Consider the following 16,131-nt stretch of genomic DNA (forward strand, 5'->3'; position numbering starts at 1 on the left):
CTGGGGAATGCAGGGTGACCTAAAGTGTTTAGCCACAGGGTTCAGATTAACTGTGCATTGTTTCCATTTTGATGAGAGGAAGACAATATATGAAAATTCATTTCTAGCATTGGAAGCTTGTTTTCTCACTTGCACAATAAAAATAGAAATGGAAATGGAAATGGAAACCAGGCTTTTGAATGCATGGATTTTGTTGGGTTCAGATAAGCATGAAAGAACTAAGCCAAGTAATATATTATTATATGCATTTAACATGTGACTTTTTTGGATTGCTAAAAGGAACAAAGGGAAGGACACTAAAAGAATACCAATAGCTTTACATTACAGTCCATCCAAACTCTCACTCACGTGAAGACTCTAATTAACACTCAACTCAAAATAAATAGATAAATAACTTGACTCAAAGAGTAAAAGAACAGATTGGTGGTTGCTGCTAGAGGCCGGGTATCGGCCTATGTTTCCACTTCCTTCCTGTTCATCTCAGAACCAAGGCCAAGGAGCAAAATGCACTCCTTAAAGCTGTTATTTCCATCTCAACTCCTTCCTTCTTGGAGTTTTCTGATTTCTAATGTGTCAATCATCATCTCTTAACATGGGTAAAGACAAAAGCAATGATAGGAAGTGGAGAAGGCAGAAGGCGGGAGGATTACTTAATCTAATTTGCATACAGCTCTGCAGCCTCTTTACCTGTTGTCAGTTGAAGCACATATTACCAGATAACAGCTTTCTCAGCAGAACTAGAACAGGGTCACCTATTTAATTCTACTTCATGCAGCATTTCTGAAGTTTATTTTACTTACAGAACTTTTTCATGTGATTCTTGCATGCGTATTACTGACATGGTTCATGTGAATTACACCTATGTGAGAACTTAGACCATTTTTGCTATGAATTCATGTATCTCTATACAAGGTATCATAGTATATTTAAATCCAGAATTAAGAACAAGAACATGGAGTCAAACATCCAGCGTTTCACAAGTAGATGTAAGAAACAAGACTGAAAAAAGCAGCAAATAATTATGCACAAAATAACTTGAACAAAAGAGAGGTGGTCACTGCAAAGGAGCAGCAAATGTATCTGAATTTTCTGATCATGGAGGCCCAAAGGAAGCATGGAGAGTTCCAAGGACCTTCCAGGTGCACCAGCAAATGAAGTGTCCATTATGGGGGTGGGGTGGGGAAGCTGTGTTATGGCTCTCTCTTATCTTTCTACCTCTTTCTAGAAGAAAGCAGATCAAGTCAGCCAAAAATAAACTTTCCAAAGTCACTCAGCTACAGAGAAAGTACCAAGAGATCACTACATAAAGAGGCCAGTGAACATACTTTATACATGAGCATCTCTTTTATATCCTGATCTAAGAATTTTCATTTCCCTTCTGAAAGGTAAATTCGTTTTGCCACATTAGGCTGTTGATCATGGATAGCCCCTTTTATTAATTAGCTCTCAAGATTTTCTTTGGGAAGAATTCCCACCAGTTTTCCAAGTAAATTTCAATTTGTTCTCTTTCATAGATTAGGACATTGTGGCCTTCCCTTAGAGAGTGGTGTCCTGGTGTGAATCAACCACATTTGAAATATTTAGTGTTAGCTTAGTATTTAATATCTGGTTCTTAGAGCTCAAATAAAAAGTATGATGAGAGCCTCAAAGTCATTTTGTCTTGAAATTTAGAGAAATTTCTCCCCCAGTAGCAATTCTAGCCTCTCATTATTAGTGGAAGAAGATTTACTTGCTTAATGAATACTAGTGGGGATGTTGATGATCCAGACAGTAGGTAATGGCTAAGGGGTCACAGTGGGGTATATATAATGTTCACCTTAAGAATGAAACTTTCCCACAAACGGCCAATCAATGGATTCAAAAAGACAGAAACTCATAGACCAAAACATGAAGGCTCCACAGATAGAGTAAACTTATTTTTTCACTTGAGATTTATATTTTAAATGATCAAAAAATGCCGCAGAAACATACCGGGCAGCCACAGGAGTCCTGGAATGCAGGTCTAGAATAGGGATCTCTATGCCAGCGGGAAGAATTCTTTCTAAAGAACAAAGGAGAGAATTAGAATGATCCTTAGGATTACAAAGCTATTTTATTTCCCTAAAAGAAAGTTCCTTCACAGTAGAACCCTGTTCACAAGATAATCTCCTACTGCCACCAAGCCAGAGCTTTGACATTTGTTTTCTCAGTATGAGCTGCTAATGTGATGACAGCTTTTATTAAAATGCCAGAATTCCATTGTAGGACACGCTGCTCATTTGGCTTCCTGCACTGAATATATTACCAAGGCTTCCAGGACCTTCCTGGGGTCCTTTAAGCTTGTGAATCCTACAGCTCCTAGTTTTATAACCAGATACCAAGATGCAATTCATAAACACAAGGATCTGATGACTCCTTTCTCGTGGCAAGATATAGTCATTTAATCATCAGCTAAAGAAAAACAAGCATTACAGTTCCATTTGTGTGTAAACTCTAGATTATACAACAGAAAGTTATGACAACAGTAAGGAACAAGCAGATAGGGAAATCTTTTGTATTTCAAGTTCCCTATAGTTTTCTTAGCCTATGGCCCCATACTTCATTTGTAAGTCAAGCTGTAATTTAGTGATGATAATTGTTCTTAGCTACTCCAATTTTATTAGAGAAAGAAGGAAATTAACATGTAAGGGAGGAAGGAAATTAACAGGCCTGTGGGGTTTGGAGAGGTAAAGAGGCTGGCCAAGATGACCCATGGGTAAGGACAAGCCTGCCCCTCTCCTAGTTCAGGTTTTTTGTCTCACTTGCCACAGAAACTCAGTATAACAACATCAAGATGAAAAATAGTCCAATCCAATGAAAGAAAGCTTGCTATTTCTAGTCACTGGATTAGCAAAGAACATGTAATTCTGAAGCCCTCTCCAGCACTATTCATTTGATTCTCTTAGGGCAATTCACATTTGAGATTTGCTAGTTCACCTGCAAATGCAACACCTAGGAAAGTTATATATTTAATCAGGTGGTTGTAGCTGATATTACTTTTTTAAATTATTGACTTTATGTATACTTAAACCCAGCATTTCCCATTGATTCAGAGGCATCCAGATTCAGGTATTTTGTTGCAGAAATAGAAACATGATAATGCCACACATGTATATAATTTAGTGAATCATTTCAGAAAGTCAGTTATGTTTGTTCTCTAATTTTTGTATCCCCTAGCTTCCTTTGATACATGGTCATAATGACAGTATTTAACAGAGTTTATATTTTTTGCATCTCTTAAATGCCAATAATTTTTATGTTTGAAGATTCATATGCAGATATATGCAAATTAATAAAAGTAGGGTAAGTGCATGGGAGGATTCTAAATCACTCCTTTGAGCAACTAACCAAATGAATGCCATTGAATAGAACTTGTGCTCCATGAGGTCAAGGGGAGGTCCATAGATGGAAGAGCGAGGAAAAGTGTGGGTGGTAACAGTCATGAAGTACAAGTGTGAAAAATAGAGCCGGGCAACTTGAGGGGATTGGTGTTGAAGCGAATGAGAGGAGAAGGAGAGAGGGGTGACTTTGATCAAGACATATTGTACTCATAAACTGACAGATTATTGAAACCCCTTTATATAAACACATAAAGATACTTATATTAATTGAGGAAAGACAGATCCACTAGAAAGTTGTTTGAGCATGCATAAGAGACCAGCAGACTGGACAGCAGGTTGGCAATGATATGTTTCTCCCCAGATTTCCTTCCAGTTTAGGAATCTAAGCCCATTTTGACTGAGTAAAGCATTTATTTCATGTGTTTGTAGGACCTAGCTACAATGGTGTTGTAAACATGGTCACTTGCTCCCTAATGTTTGAAAGTGTGGGGCTATGTAAGTCTCTCTAATGCAGAGTTGCCTGAAATCTTTAAAAGAATACCATGATTTTCAGATCTGAAAGTGACAGCAGCAGTCGCAAAGGGCCACAGGTCTTGAGAATCAACTTCAGAAATATTAACTTGCCTAAAGGGGCTGAAAGCATTCCACAAGGGTCATCATTATGTTTGATGTTGCTTCATTAGAAGCCAACAGAGGAAGAGAGAGGTCCAATAAGCTGCCCAGATTCACATTGGTGAAGGTGAGATATAGATGGAGAAAACCTGGTCCTGGATGGAGATGTGTTCTCCACCCCTACATATGATGGCTTGGGTAGGTACACCATGCTTTTGACCTTTGACCTCCACTTTCTTCTTCACAGATCCAATCAGCAGTCACATCATCTTCAAGGAGCCAGCCTACAAACCATTCATTGGCTAAATGAGCCTTTTGATTGTCCTGAGCACAGGAATCTGTAGGCCACTGGCATAACACATCATATTGCTTCAGTCTAATTGTGGAAATGGTACTGTATTCTTGTTTATGAAAATAAACTTCACACAATTGTTATTTTTTTATTCCTAGTAACAGAACTTGAACCCAGTGCCCTGAGCTCTCTTGGTTTCTTGCTCACAGCTGGTGCTCTAGCACTTGAACCACATCTCCATCTGGATTTTTTGCTGGCTAATTGGAGATTAAATTCTTGTGAACTTCTCTGTCTAGGTAGGCTTAGAATGATGATCATCCATCTCTCAAATTCTGAATAGCTAGGATTATAGACACAAGCTACTGTCACTCAGGCGCAATCAACTTTTTAACTTGTTAGAAATATATAAAATATTCTAATAAGCATGCTGATGGCAATTAAAATGGAACAGGGATAGAGGGAAAGTGACTGCTTTGACTCAGGTGTCACCCAACATTAGCCGTGTAAAGTGGATCAAATTATGTCAGTCTACTAATCTGCTTCTACAAGTTGGCAAGATTTGCACATTTCAAAATTTAAATTTTGGCACATCTACTAACAGAGAAAGAAAACATTTGGGCTAGATTTATAGCAACCATCATCTGTGGAAAAAAAGAGGTCAGCATCACACAGTTCATTACAACAACTGCCAAATGGTGCATGAACCTTTGAGTTGAGCATCTCAATAAAAAAAAGCACTTCTCAGCCAGAGTCTAATCATGTATTTTGAAATGTTTTGTGTAACTGATAAGCAAGTGCTTACTAAAATCTGTCCAGAAAGTAAAAGTGTAGATATCATTGAATTCAACAATGCACTTACAGGAAAATACTGGCTGAAGAAAAACTTGTTACTTTGATGTTGTCCCTCTTGAATGAAGCTCTGTCTATGCAACATGGACCTAAATTCTTAATACAAGTATCCATGGGTATCTTCCCATGCAGCGTCCACATAGGCACAGGATGTTGGTAGGTGGATTGAGTAGGTATAAATATGTTAAGGAGCAACTATGAGGATTAGAAACAGGAAAGAGAAAAGAACATAAATCCAGAAGACAGAAGGAAGAGCCTAAGGGTATTGTACAGGCTGGGCTGAGGAGAAAGAAACAAGGCAGAAGGGTTTGAAGAGCCTCTGTTACTTGTGTAAAGTTAAAGGGAAGGGCAAACAGAATTTGGAGTATGATCTACCACCACTGAAACATTCATCCTACCTTGGTTCTTCTATCTTCTCTTGAGAGGTTAAAGCTCACTCTTCCTCTTCCTCCTATTCTCCTTCTCTCTCCCCTCTCCTCTCCTCATTTCTCTCTCTCCCTCCCTCTCTTTCTTTTTATCTCTCTCTCTTTGCTGTCCTTTCTTTGCAGCAATATGAGGCTAAATGTGGGCCTAGGGTTTACCTTTCTATCAGTCAGATGTAGATGCATATCAGAACCTACATGATGTTGCATCAGATAGAAGAGAAATAAGTCATCACACTGAAGCTTTAGTTAAGTAAAACTACTTTGTTTCCCAAGAGAAAACTGAACTGAAGTAAAATAATTAATTTTCTGTTAATTCTTTCACTCTGAAACCATTAATAGTTTATTTGTTGTCAAACTAATTATCAAGATGATTAATGGACAAACTTCATGTACAAGCTTTTTCTAAAGAGCTACTAAATTTAAGTTAATTGCTACTGCGTTCTATTTATGAAACAATTTGAATGCTCTTAATTATTTTCTAACTGTGATGTAAAATGTGACTGAAGAAAGAGAAAGGAGCAATTAGGTAGCTTACTTCAGGTAATAGAAAATTCATATAAATGATGACACTCATAACCTATTAATTAGGCTAACACTCAATTCAGGAAATGTACAGTTGAAATATAAAACAGCAGGGTTGGAGGGATAAGCCAACAGTGCTGGTTCTCTTGGCCTATAGTCTCTGTTATAGAAAACACCTGGTACTTACAGAGCTGCATCTAAATCACCACAGAGAGGATCACGATCTTCAAACTTCTGCAATAGCACGTGGGTGAGGTCCATGTTGTCTTTTCCACTACTGTTCATGGAAAGACAGGAGAAATGAAGTAGGATTGTTAGGAACTCAACCTAAAAGAACAACTTTATTCTTACAGTGTGCCGCAATCAAGCAGATCCCAGCAAATCATTCCCCATAGCTCAGCAATAATTACTCTTCCACCATTTTATGGGAAAACCAAATGACCAAGGATAATATTGAGGAATTTTTTGAAAGCACCATTTTATCACTAACACATATGTGTCTTTTTTTGTTGTTTGGAGTTTTTTTGTTTGGTTTTGTTTTGTTTTTGTCAGTCATGGGGCTTGAACTCTGGGCCCGGGCGCTGTCCCTCAGCTCTTCAGCTCAAGGCAAGCGCTCTAATACTTGAGCCATAACACCACTTCCCACATATGTGTCTTAGTACACTTAGTCACTGTGTATTATGTTTCTCATCTATAACTATTCTCACATACTTTCTCAGACTTAAAAACAACTTTTTTAAGACTGCAAAGAAGTCACGTTGTGTTAATATATTAAATTCTATTAAAAATATCCCTTTCATGTTTGAGCACTGGCTTCAACTGAATAGTTGTCCTCTTCTCTATCACTTCAACAAAACAACTTTTTATGTTTATATATTTTGGTTTCAGCAAGTGAACTATACTGAGGTGCCTTTTGCATGTAGGAAGTTTTCAGAGCTTGATGCCAGCAGCTCATCCAGATAATCCTAGGGTTTTAGGAGGCTGAGACCTAAAGGATCAGGCTGCGAAGCCAGTCCAGGTAGAAAAATCAGCAAAAATCTCCATTTCAGGTTGACCAGCAAAAAAGCTAGTTGGAGACATGGCACAAATGGTAGAGCACCAACCCTAAGCAAGAAAACCAAGCAAGAGTACAAAGCCCTGTGTTCAAGAAACAAAAAACAAAAAGCATTAAATATCAAAATGTATATGTCAACATCAAGAAATGTCCTTAGTTGAGGAAAATCAAAAGAAAAAGCTCTTTTAAGCCTCTGAACATTTGGCTAATTGGGAATAAGCCTCTCATTTCAATTCATTAAAATGCAGAATGACAATATCTACAAAAATGTAAATTATCACTTCCAAAAAGAGTTATTACAAGTGGTTTTGAGTATGTATTGTTGAAAAGATTTATTCCAGATATAAAGAAAAATGATATATAATTAACATGATAGCTCACACACACACACACACGGGCCTCAAACTCTGGAAATAATTAGCATATACACTAACAAATACACATAAGTGGTATCTTTTAAAGCATTTATAGCATTCTCCTTTTTTAAGAAGTGAAAGTAACCTCAACCTAATCTTCAACCACTGATTTTTCAAACTGAGGTTTTCTTATTCATGCACAATGAAAAGTTGACTCCTAAATATCTTTCTTCAGTGGTCTTAGCATTCACTCATTCATCAGGAAGTCTCAGTTGGTTAGGCCCACTGAACCCACATCCCATAGTACAAATATAAACCCAGAACAAAGACTTTTTTTTGGTTGGTCATGGGGCTTGAACTCTGGGCTTGGGCGCTGTCCCCCAGCTCTTCAGCTCAAGGCAAGCCCTCTACCGCTGGAGCCACAGTGCCACTTCTTTTTTTCTAGTGGTTTATGGGAGATAAGAGTCTCACGGACTTTCCCGCCCAGACTGGCTTTGAACTATGATCTTCAGATCTCAGCCTTCTGAGTAGCTAGGATTACAGGTGTCAGCCACTGGCACCCAGCTCAGACATTTCTATATTTGTGCAAGAGGACTTTGCATAGGTAGCCAATTTCAAGATGCCCAGTTTCCCCAATTCCCTGTCTGAGCTCTCTATATAATAACAATATTTTCATCTGCTCACTTTTTTCATGTAATCTAGTTATTCTAATTCTGTGCATCTATCCAAAAGAGAATGAAATCAGCATACCAAAGAGATTCCTGCTCATGTTTATTGCAGTATTATTCACACTAACAAAGCCAGGCAACCAACCAAGGTGTCCCTCCCAGATGACTGGATAAAGAAAGTGTGCTATATATACATATAGACAGTGACATAAAGAAGAATGAATGTCTGCTATTTGTATCAAATCAATGAAACAGATATATAGTAAGTGAAATAAGCCAGACACAAAAAGCAAGTACCAGAGGCTCTCTCACAAGTAAAAAGTTAAAATATAAGATGACCTGAAGTCAAAATAGCCATGACTTGGGATGGAGATGGGGAAAGTAGACAAAAAGAAGCTGATGTAATTGGTTCGTGCTATTGGTATATGTTGAAATATCACACTAAAAATCTATTAACTATAGATTAATGCAGTAATGCATGTAAAAGTCAGTTGAATATATCTATATCTATATCTATCTATTATATTAATATATTATATACATGAGCATGAAATAGCTTTATATCTCTCTACATCACTGTCTTCAGGCCTGTACATGCTTAAGCCTTTTTCTCAACATTATTTCTGCAAAGGAAGCACCTAATTCAGACCACCCCAAAGGACCACTTGCTAATTGAGTTGGTCTGACTTCAAGATTCTGATCTCTTTGACTCTATGATTCCCAGCTATATAGACACAGAGCCCGTAGGCCTCAGCTCTGCCGAGCACAGGTGCCTCCTCCTTTGTTTTCCTCCTTCCCAGAGACCTTGGTGCACAACCTCACTTGGCATAAAACAAGATGATTTAAGATACTACATAAGTTCAAAGTTTCCCAAACATAATTTGTTGAACATATTGCAACATATTCCTAATGTACTGAAGTGATTGACCTAATCCTTCACCTCTTTCACCCCTAAATCCCTGAACTTACAATACCTAAATCTGAACAAAACAGGGACAAAAAATCTGAAATTCAAACTCATTGTGCCAAGTGAGTGTTGTATATTTCTGCTGAGGAGAATCAACTCTGCATGACTCCAGAATGTCAACACCTCTAACAAAACCTAAGCTCAAAACAAAATGATTGGTTTTTATTAATAAGTTTTTTATTGTGAAAATACCGTACAGAGGGGTTACAATTACATGAGCAAGGTAATGAGTACATTTCTTATTGCCTCCTCCTTTGTTTCCCTTACATCGCTGCCCTCCAATACACCCCACCCCCACCCCCAGCAGCCAAAGTTGTAAAGTTCATTTTTCAACATAATGTCTTGTATATCTCATTGTTGCAATGGGTCTACCTGTATCCCTATTTAAACAATTTGTTTTTTCCCTTCCCCTCCACAAATTATACCAACAGCAAATACAGTGAAAGCAGGGGTTATACCGTGGGGGAAGGACATACAAAGCAAAAAAAAAAAAATCATCTTACAAATATGTTAGAAACAATAGCAAAAAAGAAAAACCATTTGAGTTTGGGGTTCCTTTTGCCTAACATCATCTTATCTGACCAATTGTGGGACATATCGTTCTTTATATTGGATTTGATTATACAAAACTAAAGGTAAAATGTTTTGTTCTTAAGCCTCTCAAGTACAGAGGGGGCCACTGAAGATCTTTTATGCTGAAATACAAAATACTGATTCTTGTCTTCTGCCAGACATTGCTTTCTACCTTCCAGGTGTAGCAAGCCTAACAGCAGTGACACTATTTGTCAACAGATTTCTATTCTATCAATAATTAAAATAATCTGGGCACAGTCTATGAATCTTGTACATCAGAGAAAATAAATAAGATTTAAAAATAAGGTAACTTTATAATTTCTTAAGTATACAAAATAGTTTATATTTACTAAATATACTAAATAGTTTAAATATACTAAATAGTTTTAAATTTTCTGGGAGCTTATAACTGAACAGACATGAGTCTTGACCACCATGACTAGAATGAAAGACAATGACCTGGGGGCTAGGGGCTCACAGCTATAATGCTAGCTACTCAGGAGGCTAGGATCTGAGGACTGAAGTTCAAAGTCATCCATGAAACTCTTATCACCAATTAACCACCAAAAGGCCAGAAGTTGAGCTATGGCTCAAGTGGTTAGAACACTATCCTTGAGCAAAATGAGCTCTAGGCCCTGAGACCAAGCCACAAGACAAGCACAAGACGATGGAACAGGCTGAGACTGAGTCCTGTATCAAAGCCAAGTCTCATCAACAGGTAACTCTCAGGGACCTGGAAGTCCCCATGGGAAGTTGACCTCAGCCTCCTCTGAATAACTGGAGGGAGTGATACTTTCTTATTCTTGAATCAGATTGACTGTAGAGTGGAATGTTTCTTTCAATTCTCTCAGGAAAAGGGAGACAGGCAGCACTGGCAACCACCTGTCTCCACAGTAGGATGTGTTTGCTCTACTTCTCTCAGAATTGCCTCCAGTCAGCAAGCAGTATCCTTATCTGATCTCATCATTATATTATCCTTACTGACTAAACAGGAAGGACAACCACACCTCCCAGAAATCAGAGGAAAACTCCAATAGTGTAGACTTCTATTCGGAATGAAGCCGCTGAGAGAATACACAATTTAAACAACCAAAAGAAGCAGTGACTCATCCCCATATCAGTTCTTGCCTGTAAGTCTAACTACTCAGGATGCTGAGATCTGAGGATGAAGATTTGAAGCCAGCAAAACAGAAAAGTTCCTGAGACTCCCATCTCTGAATTAACCAGAAAAAAAAAGTATGACTCAAATAGTCGAGAGCTTTCCTTGAGTAAAAAAGCCAAGTGAGCACATGAGGTCCTGAGTTCAAGTCCTAGTATGGACACACACACACACACACACACACACACACACACACACACAGAAAGAACCCAGAAAACATGGTTCCCTCAACACGGTATTGAAGATATGAATCAAGAGTACAGCCAGGCTCTGGTGGCTCTTACCTGTAATCCTAGCTCCTTGGGAGGTTGAGATCTAAAGATTGCAGTTCAAAGCCAGCTTGGGTAAGGAAAGTCTGTGAGACTCTTATCTCCCATAAGATTCTCAGAAAAAGCTGGAACTGGCACTGTGGCTCAAGTGGTAGTGTGCTAGTCTTGAGCACAAAGAGGCTCAGGAACAGTGCCTAGGCCCTGAGTTCAAGCTCTAGGACCAGCACAATAGAGTATTTATGTTCACTGTTTAGGTACAAATATCAGGTTGGGCTCTGGTGGCTTATACTTGTAATCCTATCTATCTAGGAGACTGAGATCTGAGGATTGTAGTTCAAAGCCAGATCAAACAGGAAAGCCCAGTGGACTCATCTCCAATTAACCACCAAAGTGCTGGAAGTGGAGCTGTGCCTTATGTGGTAGAGCCCTATATTTGAGCAAAAAAGCTCAAAGACATAGCTCAGGCCTTGAGTTCAATAACAGGACTGGTACTATACATACACACACACACACACACACACACACACATGTAAACACACACACACAAACACACACGTAAACACACACACACATATATATAATGTACATCATATATAATATGGTACTAAAGGAGAAATATATCAAGCAGAAAATAAAAAGAAGAAAAGTAACCTTTTTAGACAAGATCAAGCACATTCAGGGTAGTATGGACGTAGATAATAACCATTTTACTAAATGTAACTTAGAAAATAGATCTGAGCGATCCTAATATGAGATGTAGCTGGACCTTATAAAAAGAGATAAAGGAAATGTGGAAGTGAAGAAGTAATTAAGTCAGAGATAGAGTAAAATGTTCTTGAACTCAAAAGCAAAAAGAAAGAAAGAAGAATCTATAGGTTTATAGGTTTGCTGAAGGGGAAAAATAAGAAAGGGAAAATAAATTCTATACTCCAAGGATAGAGATCTTAACAATGTTCAAGACAGATAAAGTCAACCATAAAAAAGATGACCTGGTCCAAACTAAAGTGTGTGCTTAGAAGTTATAAAACTAATCCCCATTACAGAAATCCCCAGAGGTTAAAGCTTGCAAATATCTTCCTTCTGCAGAAAGAAAGAAAAAAAAAACTGTTATCCTTAGAAAATCTCACAGCACCTGCCAGGAAACGGAAACACTGGTTCGATTACCTTCATTATTCCTCCCACTTTAGGAAAGGCAAAATTATCTCTCAAGATTCAGTTCAGGCACCACAGCCTTTTAAATTATAGAAACCTGCTTTGCCTTCACCAAATGGCTCCCCTGCTGGGCTGGTGAAAACTGTTACTCAGTATCCACCTGTCCTCACAATGGTTGGAAAGTGTTCCCCAAAAGTTCTTGAACTGGAAATGTGGTCACCATTGTGGCAGGATCGGTTGAGGTAGTGGAAATTATAAGAAGAATAAGAGGTAATCAAAGCATGGGGCCCTACCTTCAGAAGAGATCAATATTGTTCTCCTGGGAAAGTGAGTTGTGGCAAAGAAACTACTGGTCAATCTGGCGAGAAGCCAGCAAAACCAAGGCAGAGGGGAGGAGTGATGAAGATTTCTCCTTCAGCTTCCTAACCGGATGGTTGTGAATCTACAACTTGGGAAACTCTGAGACACATTGGTCTGAATTAATTAGGCGGAAAAAAAAAATCTGGACTTTTCTGAATTTACTGCATGTGAATCCTAAACTACACAGGTGTTTATGGGCTCATTTATCTCATTCTGCACAAATGAGAACCATGCAGTTCCTTATGGACAGGGGAACACGATTGTGAACCATTGTGTTTGGGATAAACAGTGCAGGGTTTTGTGAATGTATAAATTCCTGGAATTTCTTGATGATACCTAGCCTTTCTACTTCCTATGAAGGACTTGGGCTCATCTCTGTAGGAGGACTCCTGTTCTCTCTCAGCATACTTGGTAGCCATGTGCAGGTTTCAGAGACAAACCTGCCCCTGACAGCTTAAACATCTGTGTGGGACAGCCCTAAAACTCCAAGGGCCTCTCAAAGGTCGTCCCTGTAAACTCTGACCTCAGACATAATAGAAAGTATCTCACAGGGAAACTTTTTTTTTTAATTTTCTGAATGTTAAAACATTGTACAAGGTGTCACCATTTAATATGACTGTAAGGGTCCAGGGCATCTTGATCAGATTCATCCCTTCCATCATTCCTTTCATCTGTTCTTCCATCCCATCTGTTCCATCATTTCTTCCATTTTACCTCCCCAGCCCCCGACTAATTTGACATTTCCCACTTCTGTATCACAAATGGTATCACATACATTGAGTATTCTAGCTATATTTCTCTATTTCCTTTTTCATTCATCCACACCACTCGTGCTAGATTTCCCTTACAATCATGTTTCAGCTTCCTCATATTCATTTTGTTAAACTGCTAATTGCCCAAAAGGCTTTCTACTTAAGTTTCACTCCTGTTTATACTAGGCATTAGTCAGCTAAATCGGGTATATAAGCATATGCCTCTATGTGTGTTTACAAGGGAGGTTGTATCTGGGATCTAAGATCAACATATGAGAGAAATCATGTGCCCCTTGTCTTTCTGGCCTGGCTTACTTCACGCTGTAGGATATTCTCCATGTTTTGTGTTTTGCAATATTTGAATAGTCTCTGTAAGGATAAGGTAGAATTAATTACTAATTCACAGCAGAAGTTCATAGTTTTACTAAGTATTCTGACTTTAGTGAATAAATATTTTGTTTCGTATGTCATATAGTTTTTGCATATGTAATATTTCTAAAACATCAGCCTCAGACTTGATGTTGAAAGGGGTGACATTAATCAAGATGCACTGTATTCATAAAGTGCTTCAGTGAATGGCAAAACAGCTTAAAGATAGTAAAAATACTCAAAAACAGAAGTTGATTTCTTTTGTAAATAGTGACAGCTTTTTAATACAATTTTGCATTTGCTATCAAATAATGATAATAATGAGAAAGAAAGCAAGATAGAAAGGAAGGAAGCACGGAAGCAAGATAGGAAGGAAGGAAGAAAGGAAGGAAGGAAGGAAGGAAGGAAGGAAGGAAGAAAGGAAGGAAGGAAGGAAGGAAGGAAGGAAGGAAGGAAGGAGAAGGGAAGAAAGAAAGAAGAGAAAGTACATATATTTGAAGATTCTGAAGTGCTAAGGACCAAACCCAGGGCTATGGACATGCTTGACAAGTACTCTTACCACTGACCTATATCTCCAGCTCTTTATATTAAGAAAACTTAATTTGAAATTCTTTTAAAAATGATAAATCTATTGCTATTTGTCTCTGGGCAACAAAAATTAATAGTATCTAAAGATCAGAGCAATAAAAAAAGTGTCTTACCTGAAAAAATAGGTTTCTGCACTTTCATAATGGCCAGGTGTCAGTTTGAGGGGAGGGTAGGTGGTGGCCAAAGGCTGTACCATAAACATGCTCATGGCCAAGGCCACAAAGAGAACAGGCAGCAGCAGGTTGGAGATGGTGCTTTTCCAGGCCCGCAGAGTGTGGCATAACCTCTTCCTCAGGAGGGCAGTCACCTGTGCCAGAAGCAGCTGGTGGCCCTGCATGGGCACAGATAAGGTCTTCTCTGGTGGATTCCATGCAGGAGAGTCACCTGCAGGGGTGGGAAGGTCAGCAGAGTCAGATATGAATAAATCAGGCTCCCAACACCTACTCGGTCTTAAGGAATCTCTTCATGTAGCTATAGGTGACACTAGAGTGTCCTTCAGCCATAGGAAGATAACCTGTGCAGCCTCCCCACAGCAAATAAGAGCCAGATTCCATATCCAAAGGACCACATCTGGGCTCTGTGCATCCCCATTCTATAGGGAGGGGAAAGATGGACCTTGTGTCTCACAGCATTAAATACAGAACCAGCCACCACTGTGAGTTGATCATGCTCTTTTATTTTAAAATATATGACTTCTATTTATCTTTTAGTTTTATTTATTTTTCCCAACCTTACTATTTACCTTTATTAGTTTGAAATAAAGCCTGATGCATAGGCAGATTCTGGCCATCAAAGATTTAAAATGAGTTGGACACCAGTGGCACACACCTGTAATCCTAGCTACTCAAGAAACGGTGATCTGAAGATCACTGTTTAAAGCCAGTTGGAGCAGGAAAGCATGTAAGACTTATTGCCAATTAGTCATCAGAAGAAACAAAAAGATAAAACAGAAGTCAAGTTGCAATGCTAGTGCACTGAGCATTAACCTTGAGCAAATAAAGTACAGGGACAGAGCCCAAGCCCTGAGTTCAAGCCTCAGGACTGGAATTAAAAAAAAAAAAAAAAAAAAGAGCAGAAGATTCTGTGAGTCTTAACCACAAGATCAGTTGACTGTGGCAACTGGGGAGGCGGATCCTGAAGAGTTTCTCTCCCTGCTTAGACCTTACATCTCTCTTCTGTATTTCTCTCAGTTCTAAATGATGAGTGCACGGAGTGGTTCTCAGGAAAACACTTCTGACAGCTACTTTCCCTCAGATCCACCTTCCTCAGCCCCTCCCACAACTCATACCCCCACCCCCCCTCTACCCCCCACCCACCGAGAGGAGCCAGTCAATCCTCAAAACCATGGCAGTCCTGAGTCCACTGGGCCTGTGCAATCAACCCTGTCCCTCCCTCCTTCTTGTTCTCTCTAAGCAGTTCTCAATGACTATAAAAGTCAACAACTCAAATTCAAAAGGAAAAAGTGACTGATACACCATTGATCTACTCACACACCCTCAAGAGCTCACTTCCAAAAGAAATCTCTACATGCCTGCCTAGAGGAAAAGTCAATGGCAAAAAGTGAGGCAGACCCAGAACAATGGCTTCAAACGGGAAGGCTGAGCCTGACCAGTCATCCACATGATAGCTCAAGTGGTCAAAGTATTTGCCAAACAAGTGCAAGATCCTGGGTTCAAGCCTCAGTACCATCGAGAAGAAACCAAAAGTCACTATGACATAGAATTATCCACATGAACAGTTTTTCCCCAGTGACCCCCTCTAAAATACTCCAGAAAATGCAATGCCAAGTATATTACACAGGAATC

General features: G+C 39.0%; 1 protein-coding gene across 1 annotated transcript in view; it reads right to left on the reverse strand.

Moving 5' to 3' along the window:
• The window catches only part of Abca13 (ATP-binding cassette, sub-family A (ABC1), member 13), a 394,418-nt gene that overhangs the window by 159,132 nt on the left and 219,155 nt on the right, over positions 1-16,131 (reverse strand). Inside the window, exons 43-45 of the mRNA XM_013024383.1 lie at positions 14,440-14,710; positions 6,247-6,336; positions 1,972-2,041 (exon numbers count right to left, since the gene is read on the reverse strand). Coding sequence (XP_012879837.1) covers positions 1,972-2,041; positions 6,247-6,336; positions 14,440-14,710 — 431 coding nt within the window. The remainder of the gene's footprint in view (positions 1-1,971; positions 2,042-6,246; positions 6,337-14,439; positions 14,711-16,131) is intronic.

The sequence above is a fragment of the Dipodomys ordii genome, unplaced genomic scaffold (assembly GCF_000151885.1).
Source record: "Dipodomys ordii isolate 6190 unplaced genomic scaffold, Dord_2.0 Scaffold76, whole genome shotgun sequence".
Lineage (NCBI taxonomy): Eukaryota > Metazoa > Chordata > Mammalia > Rodentia > Heteromyidae > Dipodomys > Dipodomys ordii.